The sequence below is a fragment of the Amblyraja radiata genome, chromosome 23 (assembly GCF_010909765.2).
Source record: "Amblyraja radiata isolate CabotCenter1 chromosome 23, sAmbRad1.1.pri, whole genome shotgun sequence".
Taxonomy (NCBI): domain Eukaryota; kingdom Metazoa; phylum Chordata; class Chondrichthyes; order Rajiformes; family Rajidae; genus Amblyraja; species Amblyraja radiata.
Genome location: NC_045978.1, coordinates 25,554,494 through 25,573,629, shown reverse-complemented (window position 1 = coordinate 25,573,629; position 19,136 = coordinate 25,554,494). Strand labels below are relative to the sequence as shown.

Genomic DNA, 19,136 nt, shown 5'->3' with positions numbered 1-19,136 from the left:
CAGCAACAGATTATTCTGTGATAAAATTGCTGCCTCACAGCGCCAGAGACCCGGGATCGATCCTGACCACAGGTGCTGTCTGTACGGAGTCTGTACGTTCATCCTGTCACTGGGTTTGGCTTTCTCCGGGCGCTCCGGTTTCCTCCCACCGCCCAAAGAAGTGCGGGTTTGTAGGTTAATTGACCTCTGCAAATTGCCCCTAGTGTGTAGGATATGAAAGTAGGATAACATAGAACTAGTGTACGTGTGATCGATGGTTGGCGTGGACTCGGTGGGCCATAGATCCTGTGTGCACGCTGTATCTCTAACCTCATAATCCACACGGAAGACATGCAAACTCCACATAGGCAGCACCCGTGGTCAGTATCGAACACGGATATCTGGCGCTGTGAGGCAGCAACTCTATCGGCTGCGCCACTGTGCCGCCCCGTGAAATTATGTAATACTTTTAGTACATAAAGAATTTCATATCTTCATCTTCCATCCGAATCTGTCATCTGCAGGCCAGATGCTAAAAATAAGAATTATTATGCAATGAGTACCTACAAATATATATGCCCTGTCCAGTGCTTGACATACCTCTTCCCTAAAAATTGTTGCTAAAAATAAGAATTATTATGCAACGGGTGCTTAAAAATATACCTGTGATGTAGTGCCCCTTTCCAAATTCCAATGCCATTGTTTTCTTTTTCTTTACTTTAGTTTTGTTTATTATTGTCACGGCTACCGAGGTACCTCCTTTCCCAGTTGCACCAGCCCATACATTTTTTCATCATCTGGTTTGAACCAGAGCAGTGAGCAAGGGGATGGATCGGGGTGGGGAGAGGATGCATGGGTACAGTTTAGTTTAGTTTGTGAGTTCACGTCCATAAGTTATTGGAACCAAATTAGGGGTTTCAGACCATCAAGTCTACTCCGCGATTCAATCATGGCTGATCTATCTTTCCCTCTCATCCCCATTCTCCTGCCTTTTCCCCATAACCCCTGACACCCTTACCAATCAAATATCTGTCAATCTCCGCCTCAAAAATGCCCAATGACGGCCTCAACTGCTATCTGGGACAATGAATTCCATAGATTCACCACCCTCTTGCTAAAGAAATTCTTCCTCCTTTCTAAAGCTACGTCCTTTTATTCTGAGGCTGTGCCCCCTAATCCTAGACTCTCCCACCAGTGGAAACATCCTCTCCACATTTACACTATCCAAGCCTTTCACTATTCTAGTTTCATTGAGATCCACCTCATCCTTCTAAACTCCAGCGAGTACAGGCCCAGGCCATCAAATACTCATCATACCATTGAGTATGTTTAGATTATTGTCACGTGTACCGAGGTACAGTGAAAAGCTTTTTAGTTGCGTGCTATCCAGTCAGAGGAAAGTTTATACATGTTTATAATCGAGCCGTCCACAGTGCGCAGATACAGGATGAAGGGAATAAAGAGAGGTTTGACTCGCACTGCTTATGACCAGTTTGGTACGACACAATGACGCAGCTGTAGAGTTGCTGCCTTACAGCACCAGAGACCCGGATTCTATCCTGACTACGGGTGCTCTCTGTATGGAGTTTGTACGTTCTCCCCGTGACCTGTGGGGGTTTTCTTCGGGTGCTCCGGTTTCCTCCCACACTCCAAAGATGTACAGGTTTGTAGGTTAATTGGCTTGGTAAAATTGTACATTGTCCCTAGTGTGTGTAGGATAGTGTTGGTGTGCAGGATTCACTGGTCGGTGTGGACTCGGTGGGCCGAAGGGCCTGTTTCCATGCTTGATCTCTAAACTAAACTAAACTAAACTTTAGAGTGCCACAGTTTTAATGCCTCACACCTTTACAGCCCAGTGTCGGCACCGACCTCCATGTGACGGAGAAGTGGTTCCATGGGAAGCTCGGCGCAGGGCGTGATGGTCGGCAGATCGCAGAGAGGCTTCTCACCGAATACTGCATTGAAACGGCAGCGCCCAACGGCTCCTTCCTCGTGCGCGAGAGTGAGACGTTTGTCGGTGACTATACACTGTCGTTTTGGTAAGTCAAGACAAAATGGCCGCCTAGGCCCTGTGAGTATGGTAATGGACGTGGAGCGTAGGGAGGGACCAAGGTTTACCAGAGAAACAACAAGAGAAGGCGGGTACTGGATTACAAAAAAGGACACAAAGTGTTGGAGTAACGCAGCGGGTTAGGCGGCATCTCTATAGAACATGGGCGGCATTGTGGCGCAGCGGTAGAGTTGCTGCGTTACAGCGCCAAACACCCAGATTTGCACTTTCACAATGTGACCGTTTTCTCCGCTTGCTTCGGTTTCCTCCCAGGTTCCAAAGACGTGCAGGTTTGTAGGTTTATTGGCTTCTGTAAAATTGTCCCTTGGGTGTAACGTGATGTATAGTTTAGAGATACAGCGTGGAAACAGGCCCTTCGGCCCACCGAGTCCACGCTGACCATCAGTCACCTGTTTACACCATTTCTCTGTAATCCCATTTTCTCATCCACTCCCCACACAGTAGAGGCAATTTATAGAGGCCAAATAACCTACATACCCGTGGTAATGTTGCTGCCTTACAGCATCAGAGACCTGGGAATATAACTGGAATCTGCTCTATGGAGGTTCGTTATTGCGAGGGTTTACTGTATATGGAAAGGCAAAAGGAGAGGAGTTGTAACAAGGCAGTACAGTGACCATATGCTAAATTGGATGGTAAAATGGTCATCAGTTCAGTTCAGTTTATCATCATGTGGTCCGAGGTACAGTGAAAAGCTTTTGTTGCGTGCTAACCAACCAGCGGAAAGACAATTCATGATTACAATCGAGCCATTTGCAGTGTACAGATACATAAGGGAATAACATTTAGTGCAAGGTAAAGCCAGTAAAGTCCAATCAAACAGAGGATCCCTGATGAGGTAGATAGTAGTTCAGAACCGTTCTCTGGTTGTGGTAGGACGATTCAGTTTCCTCGGAGATAATGTGAGTGCAACGATAAAGGAAAAGTGTGACTTTAGAGCACGTTGCTCACGTTGAAGATGTTTGAAAGGCACAAGACGAAATCTGAAGAATAATATTGAAATTATTCAGCAGAGAGAGCAACTAGGATGGGTCCTGTAACTTCTCTTAGACCGTGATGTTTATTGCGCTGTGAGTGTCACCTTTTCTTCCTCCAAAAGTGGAACAAACTGCTGTCTTCTGTGCCCACTCCTCTCAGGCGCTTTGGGAAGGTGCAGCATTGCCGGATCCATTCCCGCCAGGAAGCAGGCAGCCCCAAGTTCTACCTGACCGACAACCTGGTGTTCGACAGCCTGTACGCCTTGATCTCGCACTACCAGAAACAGCCGCTCCGCTGCAACGAGTTTGAAATGCGTCTCACCGAGCCCGTACCCCAGACCAACGCCCACGAGAGCAAAGAGTAAGTACGGTCGTGGTCAGCTGAGCAACCTCAAGCAGTGTCACAAACCTTGTGGGATGAAGGTTGCAGGGAACAAAGTCTAGTGTAGTCTGGTCATGCTTGATCCCAGTGTAAATTTAATACATTGCCGTTTAGTTTTACTTTCATTTCAAGTTCAAGTTCAAGTTAGTTTATTGTCATGTGTCCCTGTGTAGGACAATGAAATTCTTGCTTTGCTTAAGCACACAGAAAATAGTAGGCATTTACTACAAAACAGATAAATGTGTCCATATACCATGATATAAATATATACACACATGAATAAATAAATAAACTGATAGTGCAAATAACAGAAAGTGGTTGGTAATAATCAGAGTTTTGTCCGAGCCAGGTTTAATAGCCTGATGGCTGAGGGGAAGTAACTATTCCTGAACCTGGTTGTTGCAGTCTTCAGGCTCCTGTACCTTCTACCTGAAGGTAGCAGGGAGATGAGTGTGTGGCCAGGATGGTGTGGGTCTTTGATGATACTGCCAGCCTTTTTGAGGCAGCGACTGCGATAAATCCCCTCGATGGAAGGAAGGTCAGAGCCGATGATGGACTGGGCAGTGTTTACAACTTTTTGTAGTCTTTTCCTTTCCAGGGCGCTCAAATTGCCGAACCAAGCCACGATGCAACCGGTCAGCATGCTCTCGACTGTGCACCTGTAGAAGTTAGAGAGAGTCTTCCTTGACAATCCGACTCTCCGTAATCTTCTCAGGAAGTAGAGGCGCTGATGTGCTTTTTTGATGATTGCATTAGTGTTCTCGGACCAGGAAAGATCTTCAGAGATGTGCACGCCCAGGAATTTGAAGCTCTTGACCCTTTCAACCATCGACCCGTTGATATAAATGGGGCTGTGGGTCCCCCTCCTACTCCTTCCAAAGTCCACAATCAGTTCCTTGGTTTTGCTGGTGTTGAGGGCCAGGTTATTGCGCTGGCACCATATGGACAGTTGCTCGATCTCTCTTCTGTACTCTGACTCATCCCCATCAGTGATACGCCCCACAATAGTGGTGTCGTCAGCGAACTTGATGATGGAGTTCGCACTGTGGTTCGCTACGCAGTCATGGGTATAGAGTGAGTACAGCAGGGGGCTGAGCACGCAGCCTTGAGGTGCTCCCGTGCTGATTGTTATTGAGGCTGACACATTTCCACCAATACGAACAGACTGTGGTCTGTGGACGAGGAAGTCAAGGATCCAGTTGCAGAGGGATGCGCAGAGACCCAGTTCTGCGAGTTTGGTAACCAGTTTGGAGGGGATGATTGTGTTAAATGCCGAGCTGTAATCAATGAATAACAGCCTGACATATGAGTTTTTGTTGTCCAAGTGGTCCAGTGCGGAGTGGAGGGCCAGCGAGATCGCATCCACCGTTGATCTGTTGTGGCGGTACGCGAACTGCAGTGGGTCCAGGTTTTTGTCGATGTAGGAGTTGATTTGCTCCATGATCAACCTCTCAAAGCACTTCATCACCACCGGCGTTAGTGCTACTGGTCGATAGTCATTGAGGCACGTCACCTTACTCTTCTTGGGCACCGGTATAATTGATGCCCTTTTAAAGCAGGTGGGGACCTCAGACCTCAGAAGTGAGAGGTTGAAAATGTCCGTAAAAACTCCCGCCAGTTGGTCCGCACAGGTTTTTAGAACACGGCCGGGTATACCATCAGGTCCAGGTGCTTTTCGGGGGTTCACCCCTCTGAAGGATTTCCTGACATCGGCCTCTGTAACTGAGACTGAAATGCCATCACAGCGAATGGGGGATCGGGAAGGCACATCGGTATTCTCCCTGTCAAAGCGTGCGTAAAACGCATTGAGCTCGTCAGGGAGTGATGTTACACCGGCATTCGAGCTGCCTCCTGGTTTTGCCTTGTAGGAGGTGATTGCATTCAGACCCTGCCATAGCTGCCGAACATCTGTCTCGTCCTCCAGTTTGGAGCAGAAGTCCCTTTTGGCCTTTTTGATGGCCTTACCAAGGTCGTATCTGGTCTTCATGTAGGCCACTGTATCGTTGGAAGTGAATGCCCTGTGCCTGGACTTCAGGAGAGTGCGGATCTCAAAGTTCATCCAAGGTTTCTGATTGGGAAACACTCGGAAGGTTTTTGTAGGGATGCAGTCCTCCACACATTTCTTTATGAAGTCTGTAACGACTGTGGCGTATTCGTTCAAGTCCGTTGCCGAGTCCTTGAACATTGCCCAGTCTACAGACTCCAAACAGTCCTGGAGTTGTTCTTCTGCCCCCCCCGACCAGCTCTGTGCTGTCCTCACTTCTGGGGGTGCGCTCTTCAATTGCTGCCTGTAGGCAGGAAGAAGCAGCACCGCGGTATGGTCGGACTTACCGAAGTGAGGGCGAGGGATAGAACGATAGGCATTCTTGATGGTGGTGTAGCAGTGGTCGAGGGTGTTAAACATAGTCTTCAACATAGTTTTCATACTCTCCTAAACTCGCCAATTCGGTCACCTCAGTGGGACATCCCCTTTATATGTTTCAATAAGATCCCGTCTCATCCTTCTTAACTCCAGAGTATACAAGCCCAGCCGCTCCATCTGTCCGCTCCATCATTTTAGTTTTAGTTTAGTTCTAGTTTAATTTTTGTTTAGTTAAGTTTAGTTTCTGTTTCGTTTAGTTTTTAATTTGGCTTTTAGTTTGGTTTAGTATTGTCAAATGTACCAAGGTACATGGAAAAAACTTTTTTATGCTGTGTGCTCTCCAGTCAGCAGAAAGACTACACGATGACACTCAAGCTGTCCACAGTGTACAGATACTGGATAACATTTAGCGCAAGATAAAGTCCAGTAAAGTCTGATTAAAGATAGTTTGAGGGTCTCCAATGAGGTAGATGGGAGGTCAGGTCAGCTCTCTAGTTGTTGATAGATTGATAACAGCTGGAGTTGACAGAGGAGTTGAGTATAGGAGCAAAGAGGTCCTTCTGCAGTTGTATAGGGCCCTAGTGAGGCCACACCTGGAGTATTGTGTGCAGTTTTGGTCCCCTAATTTGTGGAAGGACATTCTTGCCATTGAGGGAGTGCAGGTGAGGTTTACAAGGTTAATTCCCGGGATGGAATTCATATGCTGAGAGATGGAGCGGCTGGGCTTGTATACTCTGGAGTTAAGAAGGATGAGACGGGATCTTATTGAAACATATAAAGGGGATGTCCCACTGAGGTGACCGAATTGGCGAGTTTAGGAGAGTATGAAAACTATGTTGAAGACTAGCTTCGACTTGCTTCAGGAAAACTGGACACCGAATAATGGAGAGTGAAGACGACCTCCTTCGATCTCCTTCGACCTCCATTCGACTATGTTGAAGACTATCTACGACTACCTTCGAATTACCTACGACTAACATGCCGACCTACTACGACCTACTTCGACTAAACATACGAGTAAAAAAAAAAAGATTTTTTTCCATGGGGACCTTTTTTTTACTCGCGGGCATTTTTCAGCATGTTGAAAAATACGCCGCAACCTAGCTGAGGCCTCGAGTACGCAGGGACTACTCACGGGCATGAAGGAGAGTTACAAAGACCTCCTAGGACCTCGTGTCGACCATGCTGCGCGTATGTCGAGGGCAAACTCTTCTAAACTTGCCAATTAGGTCGCCGCTGTGGGACAGCCCGTATAGATTATTAAGGGTTTGGACACGCTAGAGGCAGGAAACGTGTTCCCGTTGTTGGGGGAGTCCAGAACCAGGGGCCACAGTTTACGAATAAGGGGTCTGCCATTTAGAACGGAGATGAGGAAACACTTTTTCACACAGAGAGTTGTGAGTCTGTGTGAATTCTGTGCCTCAGAGGGTGGTGGAGGCAGGTTCTCTGGATACTTTCAAAAGAGAGCTAGATAGGGCTCTTAAGGGCAGCGGAGTAAGGGGATATGGGGAGGAGGCAGGAACAGGGTACTGATTGGGGATGATCAGCCATGATCACATTGAATGGCGGTGCTGGCCCGAAGGACCGAATGGCCTACTCCTGCACCTATTGTCTATTGTCTATTGTCTGTTGGCATGAAAATTTCCCTGAATCTGGAGGTGTGTGTTATTATAGTATTAGAGTACAGTATATAGAGTATCTTCCTAATGACCGAGATGCCTGTTATCTATCCCACTGACTTCGTTCTGCAATCCTCCAGGGGAACTGGGAAGGAGCCTTGCTGGGGGAGTGTTATCTGTGCTTCATATTGTACTGTGAGTGCTGCTACCCATTGGCATTGTGGAGTCATCATTGAGATGGCGCAACAGTTGATTTCCTCACTTTGAGGTGGTTTCAGGAGGCTTCTTTAAAATCAGATGCAGATGGGACAAACTTTAGTGAAAGGGCCAGGTGTGGTTCGAGGGAGAACTGGTTTGGGATGGAAGAACGTTTTGGAAAATTGTATGGAAAGAGCTGGGGAACAGGGGATGGGATGGGATAAGATAGGTCTCTTGGGCCAAATGGCCACCTCCCTTGGAGTATCGGCTCTGCTGAAGTGCCTCAGTGGGTCAGACTACCAGGCAGCACCAGCACCAGCTGTGCGCATCCAGAAACATCTTCCACAAGCATGAGAGAGGGGAACAAAAATTGAGACAGAAGAGACTGCAGATGCCGCTTGAGATGGGGTTGGACAGGCGAGATGCAGGAAGATTGTTCCCGATGTTGGGGAAGTCCAGAACAAGGGGTCAGAGTTGAAGGATAAGGGGGAAATCTTTTAGGACCGAGATGAGAAAAACTTTTTTCACACAGAGAATGGTGAATCTCTGGAATTCTCTGCCATAGAAGGTAGTTGAAGCCAGTTCATTGGCTATATTTAAGAGGGAGTTAGATGTGGCCCTTGTGGCTAAAGGGATCAGGTGGTATGGAGAGAAGGCAGGTACAGGATACTGAGTTGGATGATCAGCCATGATCATATTGAATGGTTCGAAGGCTCGAAGGGCCGAATGGCCTACTCCTGCACCTATTTTCTATGTTTTTATGTTTACCAAGAAAAAGCTCAAAGTGCTGGAGTAACGCAGCGGTTCAGGCAGCACCTCTGGAAACCATGAATGGGTGATATTTTGGATCGGGATCCTTCTTCAGACTGATTGTAGTGAGGGGGAGAAAGCTGGACAAGAGGTCTGGCAAGTGATAGGTGAATACAGGTAAGTGGGGTTTGATGGGCAGATATTGGGACCAGGGAGATGAGAATTTCATTTACACAGCAATGGTTTGTGATCTGCAAAGCACTGCCTGAAAGAGCAATGATAACAGATTGCATGAATAGCAAAGTTTCAGAGAGATATGGGCCAAACACAGGAAAATGGGACTAGCTTAGATGGTATGAACAGTTGGGCCGAAGGGCCTGTATCCAAGCTGTATGACTCCATGACTGATAATATTTTGCAAAAGGGAATCGAGTGAATAATTTAAGGTGTAGGAAGGAACTGCAGATGCTGGTTTACATCGAAGATTCACTATTTTAAGGTGATAGAAACATTTGCGGGATAACTGGTAAGGAGCGAATGGAAAATTGATTTCCAAAATGGTTCCGAAAGCTTCCTCTGGCAACTTTCTTCTTCTTGAACTAGTGTTTGGTTAAACTGTGGAGAGCTCTCAGTCACTGCCAGCGTTTCAGTGTGAAGCAAGCGGAATCACATTTCAAATCCACCGTCCCAGGGAACAGGATACGGGAGGAGAATGTTTGACATCGATGCTGTGCAACGATGACTGTACTGACCACTGTGCCTATCTATTCTAATCCCACGACTGCATTAATTCCATATCCCTTCATCCCCTGCTTCACTCAAGCAGCTTCCCAGATGCCACTTACTGTTGCCTTCACCACCTCCTGTGGCAACGCATCCCAGATACCGACTACTCTTAGTGTGAAAAATGTCGCATTCCCTTTTCCCCAATGGTGGCACAGTGGTAGAGTTGCTGCCTCACAGCGCCAGAGACCCGGGTTCGATACTGACTACGGCTGCTGTCTGTAACCGTGTTCTGCCTGGGGTTTACTCTTGGTGCTCCGGTTTCCTCCCACACTCCAAAGGTTTGTAGGTTAACAAATTGTAAATTGTCCCTATGTGTGTTGGATAGTGCTAGTGTACGGGTCAGTGCAGACACAGTGGGCCGAAGGGCCTTTTCCTGCGCTGTATTTCTAAAGTAAAGTAAAAAAGTTTAAGCCTCCTCCCTCTCACCTTAAACCTAACCCCGGCAGCTTTAGACAGCATTGCATCGGATAAAATGTCATCATCTGAAATGGGAACTTGTCCAGCCTCTTTTTTCCAATAGCTCTAGCACTTGCTTTTGCCTTAGCGTTGGGTGTTCGATTAGAGTCATGTGGCATGCTGTGAGTTTGACAGGTGGTCTTTTAGTTCTAGGTGTAAGCCCCCTTTTCAGGTTGTTTTCATGCACTGATTGTTCACCTTCTGTCTCCCAGATGGTACCACGCCAACCTCTCGCGGGCACAAGCGGAACACATGCTGATGCGGGTACCGCGGGACGGAGCCTTCCTGGTTCGGAAAAGGAACGAACCAAACTCCTACGCCATCTCATTCCGGTAAGTGAGTGAATGAATGAATTAAAGAAACTTTTGTTATCACGTGTGACATGTCACAGTGAAATTGTTGTTTTGCATACCCTACACAAAGTATGCAAAGAGCCGCCATGTACAGGGCACCGACAGAGTTACAAAGTGTTCAATGTGGTCCCAGTGGTCCCTCTTTGTTCTCGGCGCCCCCCCCCCCCCCCCCCCCCCCCTCCCCCCCCCCCCCCATGCCACATCCCATGAAGATGAACACAATTGTCAGCCATTTTGTTATTTCCCATCATACATTCTCCTGTCTCTGTCAGTTACAGGGCTGTATTTTCCTTGCTAATAGTTTCAACCTCACTTACTTATAAGATCCCTGACAATGCTTTTATGGCCAGTGGGCCCTTGAGTGTAATTCCACAATTCGATAAGGTGGCACTTTTATCAACTCTGATGGCTTGGATTTTGTTCAGAGATTTCTGGTGTGTGATTTGAACCCATAACCTTCTGAATTAAGCCTGAAATAACCATGGGCTTGCCACCGATTTTCCGGCACCCTTGGTTCCCAGAGCATTTCTGGATTATCTGTTTTGCCAGACCAGCAGATGTCACAGCTGCCGAGGGGCCGAGATACTAGCCCGCAAATTCGGCCTGGGATGTCGCCAATCAGCCGGCTTCGCCCGGGCCGGAGTTCCAGAGCCCCGGCCACAGGGACAAGTTCGACCAATCCATCGGTGCGGAGTCCCAATGAAGCTGGGATCGGCTGCCTCACCCAACCTGGGTGCCACATTTTGAGGGGGGGGGGGGGGGGGGATTTCAAGTGCGTGATTGTAAATTTGTCCGGATTCAAGGAGGTTGCAGGCCACCAGTGGTGGACCTGTACCTGTTGTATACACAAGTACGGTGAAGTACAGGTGCATGGAAAACCTGCTTGAAGCAGAATCGCAGGCACGTAGAGACAGACAACACCGAAAAACATTAATTATACATGAGTTACGCAAGGCAGTGAAAAGAAAAGGGTTGGGGGGAAAAAAGACACAGATAAACAAGAAAAATCTGAGGTGTGATTGCGATCTACTGAGCCATAGCTGATGCCTAGTGATTCCTTCCCTGTTTTTACCACACAGAGCAGAAGGGAAAATTAAACATTGCCGTGTACAGCAGGAAGGCCAAGTCGTCATTCTCGGCAGCTCTGAATTTGACAGCCTGGTTGACTTAGTAAGCTACCACGAGAAAAATCCATTGTACAGGAAGATGAAACTCCGCTACCCAATAAACGAGGAAGCCTTGGAGAAAATCGGCACGGCGGTAAGTAAGTGTGGGCGGCTGTCGTTTACTCTTCGTTTAGCTCCTCTCTCAGGCACAGTGCACCATCTCAATTACAAATACCCAGCATTGGCCAAAAGCATCTCTTAAACTTTGGCCAACTGGAGCTCAGAATCCAGGTTGCAGGAGAGGTTAGTCATACAGCACTTGCCCATATCGACCAACATGTCCCATCTAGACTAGTCTACTGCATGAGTTTGGCCCATGTCCCCCTAAGCCTATCCTTTCCATGTACCTGTCTAAATGTATCTTAAACGCTGGGATAGTCCCTGCCTCAACTACCTCCTCCGGCAGCTCGTTACATACACCTACCACCCTTTGTATAACAATAGTTACCCCTTGGGTTCCCATTCATTCTTTTCACTCTAACCTCAACCCTATGTCCTCTGGTTCTCGATTTCACTATACTGGGCAAGAGACTCTATGCGTCTACCAGATCTATTCCTCTCCTGATTTTGTACACTTATATTAGTTCACCCCTGGAATAAAGTCCTAGCCTGCTCAACCTCTCTCTACAGCTCAGGCCGTCGAGTCCTGGCAACATCTTTCTAAATCTTCTCTGCACCGCTTCCAGCTTGACAACATCTTTCCTATAACACAGCGGTGGCACATCGGTAGAGTTGCTGCCTTGCAGCGAATGCAGCGCCAGACACATGAGTTCGATCCCGACTACGGGTGCTGTCTATACGGAGTTTGTACGTTCTCCCCGTGACCTGCGTGGGTTTTCTCCGAGATCTTCGGTTTCCTCCCACATTCCAAAGACGTACAGGTTTGTAGGTTAATTGGCTTGGTAAATGTAAAAATTGTCCCTGGTGGGTGTAGGATAGTGTTAATGTGCGGGGATCGCAGGTCGGCATTGACCTGGTGGGCCGAAGAGACTGTTCATTCTCTGTATCTCTGAACTAAACTAAACGTGACCAAAACTGAACACAATACTCTAAATGTGGCCTCACCAATATATTATACAACTGTAGCATGATCTTACAATTTCTGTAGTCACTACTGCGACTGATGAAGGACACTGTAACGAAAGCCTTCTTGTCAAGATTGAAGAGTGTTTGTTGTCATATGTCCCGGATGGGACAATTAAATTCTTACTTGCTGCAGCACAACAGAATATGTGAATATGTAAACACAGTACATAACAGAGGAAGAGAAAAAAAAAAGGTTCATTAAAATTGTCCCTGGTGGGTGTAGGATAGTGTTAATGTGCGGGGATCGCTGATCGGCAGGGACTTGGTGGGCCGAAGGGCCTGTCTCTGTCCTGTATCTCTAAACTAAACTAACTCAGAGTGCAGCCAATAGTTCCAGAGTCAAAGTCCAATGTACATAAAGAGGTAGAGGTGGCTCAGCGGTAGAGTTGCTGCCTTAAAGCACCAGAGACCCCGGTTCAATCCTGACTACGGGTGCTGACTGTACAGAGTTTGTACGTGCCTCCTCCACTCTACATTTCTAAACTAAAAATCTAAACTAGACAGATAAACCGGACTGCATCTTAGTGCCTTGGCCAAATCACCAAGTCTACATTTTATCGCCTACCGCCAAGATTCTGTGGAGGTGATGGTTGAGGCCTACTCTTTGCAGGGAACTTCTTCTGCCTTGTGTAGTGCCCTCTGGGATACAGAAGAGTATCTTGTCCAACCCTCCACGATGGGTAAAGGTGCCAGCGATCACAGTCAGGGTGTCAGGAGTTATGGGGAGAAGGTAGGAGAATGGGGTTGCGAGAGAAAGATAGATCAGCCATGATTGAATGATGGAGTAGGCTCGATGGGCCGAATGGACCAATTCTGCTCGTAGAACTTATGAGCTATGAAGCTTGTGCCCCTCTGTTTATTTGTTTACCTTGTGATGAATCGGAGCAGAGAGTAAATCTGGAAGAGTTAAACTTTTAGAAAGGAGATGAGGAGGAATTTCTTTATCAGAGGGTGGTGAGTCTGTGGAATGTATTGCTGCAGATGGTGGTGGAGGCCAAGTCATTGGATGTTATTAAGGCGGAGATTAACAGATTCTTGATCAGTCCGGGCGTCGAAGGTTATGGTGAGAAGGCAGGACAATGCAGTTGAGAGGAAAGATAGATGAGCCATGATTGAATGGCACTGTAGACGCAATGGGCCGAATGGCCTAATTCTGCTCCTATGACTCATGAAGTTATATTCTCCTTCCCACAGGAGCCAGATTACGGTGCACTCTACGAAGGACGGCAGTCGGGATTTTATGTGGAAGCCAACCAGATGCCAACGTTCAAGGTGAGGATTCACCGGTACATCCGGCCCCCTGCTCTCCGCACCCTCACTTGTAAAAGCCTCTTGCCCCCCAAGTTGGGATGCATCACCGCACGGTTTGGGAACGGCTCCATCCAAGACCGCCAGAAATTGCAGAGAATTGTGGACGCAGCCCAGACCATCACACAAACCAACCTCCCTTCCATTGACTCCATCTACAATTCACGCCGCCTTGGCAAGGCCACCAGCATAACCCAGGACCACTCTCACCCCGATCGGTCACTCCTCTCTCCCCTCTCCCATCAGGCAAGAAGTGTGAAAACACATTACTCCAGATTCAGGGACAGTTTCTCCCCAGCTGTTATCAGGCAACTGATCCATCCTATCAACAACTAGAGAGTAGTCCTGACCTACCATCGACCTCATTGGAGACCCTTAGACTATCTTGAATCAGACTTTACTGGACTTTATCTTGCACTAAACATTATTCCATTTACCCTGTACCTGTACACTGTGGATGGCTCAATTGTAATCTTGAATAGTCCTTCCACTGAAGACGGACACAAAATGCTGGAGAAACTCAGCGGGTCAGGCAGCATCTCTGGAGAAAAGGAATAGGTGATGTCTCGGGTCGAACCCTTTTTCAGACTTTCCGCTGACTGGTTATCAGGTAGCAACAGCTTGTCAATGTACCTCGGCCCACGTGGCAATGAACTAAACCAAAGGTTGGAGGATTGGGTTTCAATGGTTCTTTGTTATCACATATGCACTGCCCAGTGAAATTCTTGCACCCGCCACCATATTTTGGTGTCATTTACAAAAGAAAAAGACTGCACCTTAGCTTGTGGAAGGAGCGCTCAGAAGCTGATAATAGAGGGGAAGAAGCTGTTTCTGAGTCTGGTGCAGAGCGTTTTCAAGCTTCTGTATCTTTTCCCCGACACAAGTGGGGAGAAGAAGGAATGACCGGGGTGGGAAAGGTAATAAAAATGAACTGCAGATGCTGGTTTATACCAAAGAGAGACACAATGTACATCTCTGGAGAAAATGGATAGGTGACGTTTTGGGTTGGGAAACTTCTTCAGACTGATTGTAAGGGGGAGGAACTGGAAGCAGGAAAAGACCAGGCCAATTCAGGGTCGGAAACAGATGACATGGGGCGGCACAGTGGTGCAAGTAGAGCTGCTGCCTCACAGCGCCTGGGACGCAGGTTCGATTCTGTCCATGGGTGCTGTCTATAGAGAGTTTGCATGTTCTCACTGTGACCATGTCGGTTTTCACTAGGTGCTCTGGTATCCTTCCACACTCCAAAGACATACAGGTTTGTAGGTTCATTGGCTTCGGTACAAAAATTGTAAATTGTCCCCAGTTTGGGATGGTGCTAATGTGCGGGGTGATCAGTGGACTCGATGGGCTGAAGGGCCTGTTTTTTGTGCTGCATTTCTAAAGTCTAAAGACATTAGTGAGGGGTGGGAAAGGTCCTTGATTATGCTGGCTGCTTTCCCGTGGCAGCGTGAAGTGTAGATGGAGTCAATGGGGGGGGAACCTTGTCGATTGTCGACTGGTTGTGATACAAATAGTAGGTGTAAGTTATCTATCAGGGGGAGGGTTTGATGTGGAGTCGGGCGTATATGGACCTATTGAAGATTGATTGGGAGAGTTTGATGTGTAGCCTCTGATATGGTTTTGTGTTGCAGTGCACGGTGAAGGCGATGTACGATTACAAGGCTCAGCGGGAAGACGAGCTGTCGTTCTGCAAGCACGCCATCATCCAGAATGTGGACAAGCAGGAAGGAGGATGGTAAGCTCGCGTAGACAGCTCCATTTTGACTGAGTAGAATGCCAGGAGTCCAGAGTTCGGTTTCATAACCTGGGCAACACCACACTCTGGGGTTCTCAATGGTACTTTGCCCTCACGTGTGGTACAGTGAAACGCTTTGTTTTGTATACAACCCAGTAATATCATGCTGCAGACCCCACCTGGGCAGTTCACAAGCCTGGCTACATTTATGCGCTGACAAAGTAACAAAAAGTCACCTGATGTTCAATCTCGACTATGGGTGCTATCTGTATGGGCCGCTTTGCTTTCCTCCGGGTGCTCCGGTTTCCTCCCACATTCCCAAGAAGTGCAGGTTTGTTTGTTGATTGTATGTATGTAAACTGTCCCTGCTGCAGAAGGATAGAGCTAGTGTACGGTGTGATCGCTGGTCGGCACGGAGCAGATGGGCCAACCGGCCTGTTTCCATGCTGTATGTCTAGACCACACTAAACTAAAGTCCACAGTCGATCAACGTTGAAGTAGATGTAGGAAAGAACTGCAGATGCTGGTTTATACCGAAGACAGACACAAGATAGACACAATTTTTTAATCAGCGGGTCAGACAGCGTCTCTGGAGAAAAGGAATATGTGACGTTTCGGGTCCAAGACCCTTCTTCAGACCAGTTAGTGTTGCGCAGTGTTCAAGTGCCTGATTGTTTGCTGGGAAGAAGAATTCCTGAAGAAGGGTCAGCACCGGAGATCAGGATCAATCCCAGTTCATGAGTGATAGGAGCAGAATTAGGCCATTTGGCCCATCAGGTCTACTCCGCCATTCAATCATGGCCGATCTATCTTTCCCCCCCTATCCCCATTCTCACGCCTTGTCCCCGTAACCCCTTGTTGTTGGAGCTGTGAAGCACCAGGTCTACCAGCTCGCCCGGCACCCGGCTGGATCTTGGCCCTGTGGGTGAGATCAGACTGACTCTCTGGAGGGGAACCCAGTGAATTTAGGTGATGGTTTATTTTCCAGGTGGAAAGGTGACTATGGAGGGAAGCGGCAGCTTTGGTTCCCCGCTAATTACGTGGAGGAGATGTTGAGCATAAATACATCGGAGCCAGAGAACCGGGTAAGAGACTTTGAATGGGGTGGGGGGGGGGTCACACGACTATATTACATGGCGAATGCATTCTCTTTGTAGATTTTTAAGTTGCTGCTCAAAACAACTGTGCCATAGACAGGAGGTACACAAAATTGCTGGGGAAACTCAGCGGGTGCAGCAGCATCTATGGAGCGAAGGAAATAGGCGATGTTTCGGGCCGAAACCCTTCTTCAGACTGATGGGGGGTGGGGGGGGGAAAGAAAGAAGGAAAAGGGGAGGAGGAGGAGGAGCCCGAGGGCGGGCGGATGGGAGGGTGGGAGGAGACAGCTAGAGGGTTAAGGAAGGGGAGGAGACAGCAAGGGCTAGCCAAATTGGGAGAATTCAATGTTAATGCCATAAGGACGCAAGGTCCCCAGATGGAATATGAGGTGCTGTTCCTCCAATTTCCGCGGTGCCATAGACATCTTTGTTGAAGTCACCTTCAATCGGATAGCGTTCAGAATTGCCTAACTCTCCTTGTACTTCATTCATCTGCAGCCCATGAGTGAAAACAGCCCTCTGGGGGACCTGCTGAGAGGTGTACTGGAAGTACCTTCCTGTCAGATTGGTGAGTGGGAGCCTATCATTCTCGTTAATCCTTGCTTGCCTTTAAACCTCAGAGATACAGCGCGGGAAACAGGCCCTTCGACCCACCGAGCCCGCGCCGACCAGCGATCACCCCGCAGAAGGGTCCCGGCCCACAAACGTCACGCATTCTTTATCTCCAGAGATGCTACCTGTCCACTGAGTTACTCCAGGACAAAATCCTAGCCGGCCCAAACTCTCCCTGCAGCTCAGGCTCTCAAGTCCCGGCAACATCCTCGTAGATCTTCTCTGCACCCTTTCCAGCATAACAACTTCTTTCCTCTAACACACCAACGTCTTCTTTGCTTCTCCTGTCATGCCACAGCTGTCCACCCGGATGGGAAAGGTAGTCGCCAGTACGTTTTCAAGATAAACGTGGGCTCGTTTGCCGGCACGGGCGGAACCATGGACTTGGCTGCTGAATCTCAGGAAGATCTGAATGACTGGGTGACCAAGATCCAGGATGCAGCTCGAAATGCAGGCGCCCGGGTAAGTCCCTGCTCCTCAACAAAGCACCTCCTCATCATTTTCTTCCAGCCCACTTTGGAGATTGGGACTGCACGGTGGCACAGAGGTGGATTTGCTGCCTCACAGCGCCAGAGACCCAGGTTCGATTCTGACAGTGGGTGCTGTCTGTGTGGAGTTTGCAAGTTCTCCCTGTGCCCACATGAGTTTCCTCCGGGTGCTCCGGTTTCCTCCCACACTCCAAAGACGCGCAGGTTTACAAGTTAATTAGCTTCTGTAAATTGTCCCCAGTGTGTAGGATAGAACTAGTGTACGGGGTGATTGCTGGTCGGGGTGGACCGAAGGGCCTGTTCCTGTGCTGTATCTCTAAATTAAACTGCTAAACTAAAACGTTCTATTTGGCAATTGGGAATTTGGTGAAACAAATTTGAAGTTCAGTGCACGTTTTTAATGACGTGCAACATGTTGACTGATGGTGTAGGAAAAATCTCACCAAAGATCCAGAATTGGAGGGTTGGGACGCTTTTGTCTCACCAGTATTTCTGAAGCATCTCAGGAAGCATGGTGATCCAATCTAAACTCATCCCATTTGTTTGCACAGGGTCCATATCCCTCCCTTCCCAGCCAATGTATCTCCTGTCTAAATGCTTCTCGTATCAATTACTGAAGCAGTTTGGTTTGGTTTGGTTTAGTTTAGTTTATTGTCACGTATACCGAGGTACCGTGAAAACCTGTTGTAATCCTTGAATTTATCCCAGGAATAGTTTTATTTTCTGTCGCTGAAGCCTAGGAAGAGATGATATTCCATGAGAGGACCCCGAGGGTAGTTACTGCAAGAAATGTACACGAAAGATACCATACCTGGAAAGTTGCCAGCCCCGGGATGGGAGGTGCAGAAACTGTGTCCCAGCTGCTACGGGCAGCTCACTAACTCCATGTGCCCTGTCCAGATACCCATTGAGTGTAGCGACATTGCGGGGAAGGCAAGCAAAGAACCTTTGGGCAGTACAGTAGCGCAGCGGTAGAGCTGCTACCTTACAGCGCCGGAGATCCGGTTTTGATCCTGACTACAGGTGCCGTGTGTACGGAATTTGTACATTCTCCCTGTGCCCGTGTGGGTTCCCTCCGGGTGCTCTGGTTTCCTCCTATGTTCCAATGGCATGCAGTGTTGTAAGTTATTTGGCTTCTGTAAATTGTCCCTAGTGTGTAGGATAGAACTAGCGTATGGGTGATCATTGGTCGGCATGGACATGTTGGGCCTGTTTCTGTGTTGTATTTCTAAACTAAACTAAATGAAACTGAACCTCTTCAAGTGAGGCCCAGAGTAGGCAGTGAGAGTTGGTGGTGGCGACAGCAGGTCTGAGGAAGGGTCTCAACCCGAAACATCACCCATTCCTTCTGTCCAATGATGCTGCCTGTCCCGCTGAGTGACTCCAGCATTTCGTGTCTCTCTTCAAGTGAGGTCTCACATGAATAAAGGCTCTGTCCAGTGAGTGTGTCGGAAGATCCCGTTGTAATGGCGCTGATGTGGGGTTTTGTTAATCCTCAGAAGGAAGAAGGCAAGATGATGGAACGCAGGAAGAAGATTGCTCTGGAGCTGTCTGATCTGGTTGTGTACTGCAGACCCGTTCCCTTTGATGAAGAAAGTAAGTAACTGGATAAACCAACTGGCCTGATGACTCCGTGTGGCATGACTGCTGACTGCTGGCCCAGTTGAAGTTCTGCCGTTGTCTTGATGTATATTTTGTTCCTGTTTAC

General features: G+C 48.1%; 1 protein-coding gene across 1 annotated transcript in view; it reads left to right on the top strand.

Annotated features, from left to right (window-relative positions):
- Window positions 1–19,136, top strand: part of plcg1 (phospholipase C gamma 1) — a 99,697-nt gene that overhangs the window by 62,316 nt on the left and 18,245 nt on the right. Inside the window, exons 16-25 of the mRNA XM_033041867.1 lie at window positions 1,831–2,018; window positions 3,188–3,388; window positions 9,793–9,912; window positions 11,013–11,193; window positions 13,380–13,457; window positions 15,128–15,231; window positions 16,220–16,316; window positions 16,827–16,896; window positions 17,239–17,402; window positions 18,928–19,024. Of these exons, the coding sequence (XP_032897758.1) occupies window positions 1,831–2,018; window positions 3,188–3,388; window positions 9,793–9,912; window positions 11,013–11,193; window positions 13,380–13,457; window positions 15,128–15,231; window positions 16,220–16,316; window positions 16,827–16,896; window positions 17,239–17,402; window positions 18,928–19,024 (1,300 nt within the window). The remainder of the gene's footprint in view (window positions 1–1,830; window positions 2,019–3,187; window positions 3,389–9,792; window positions 9,913–11,012; window positions 11,194–13,379; window positions 13,458–15,127; window positions 15,232–16,219; window positions 16,317–16,826; window positions 16,897–17,238; window positions 17,403–18,927; window positions 19,025–19,136) is intronic.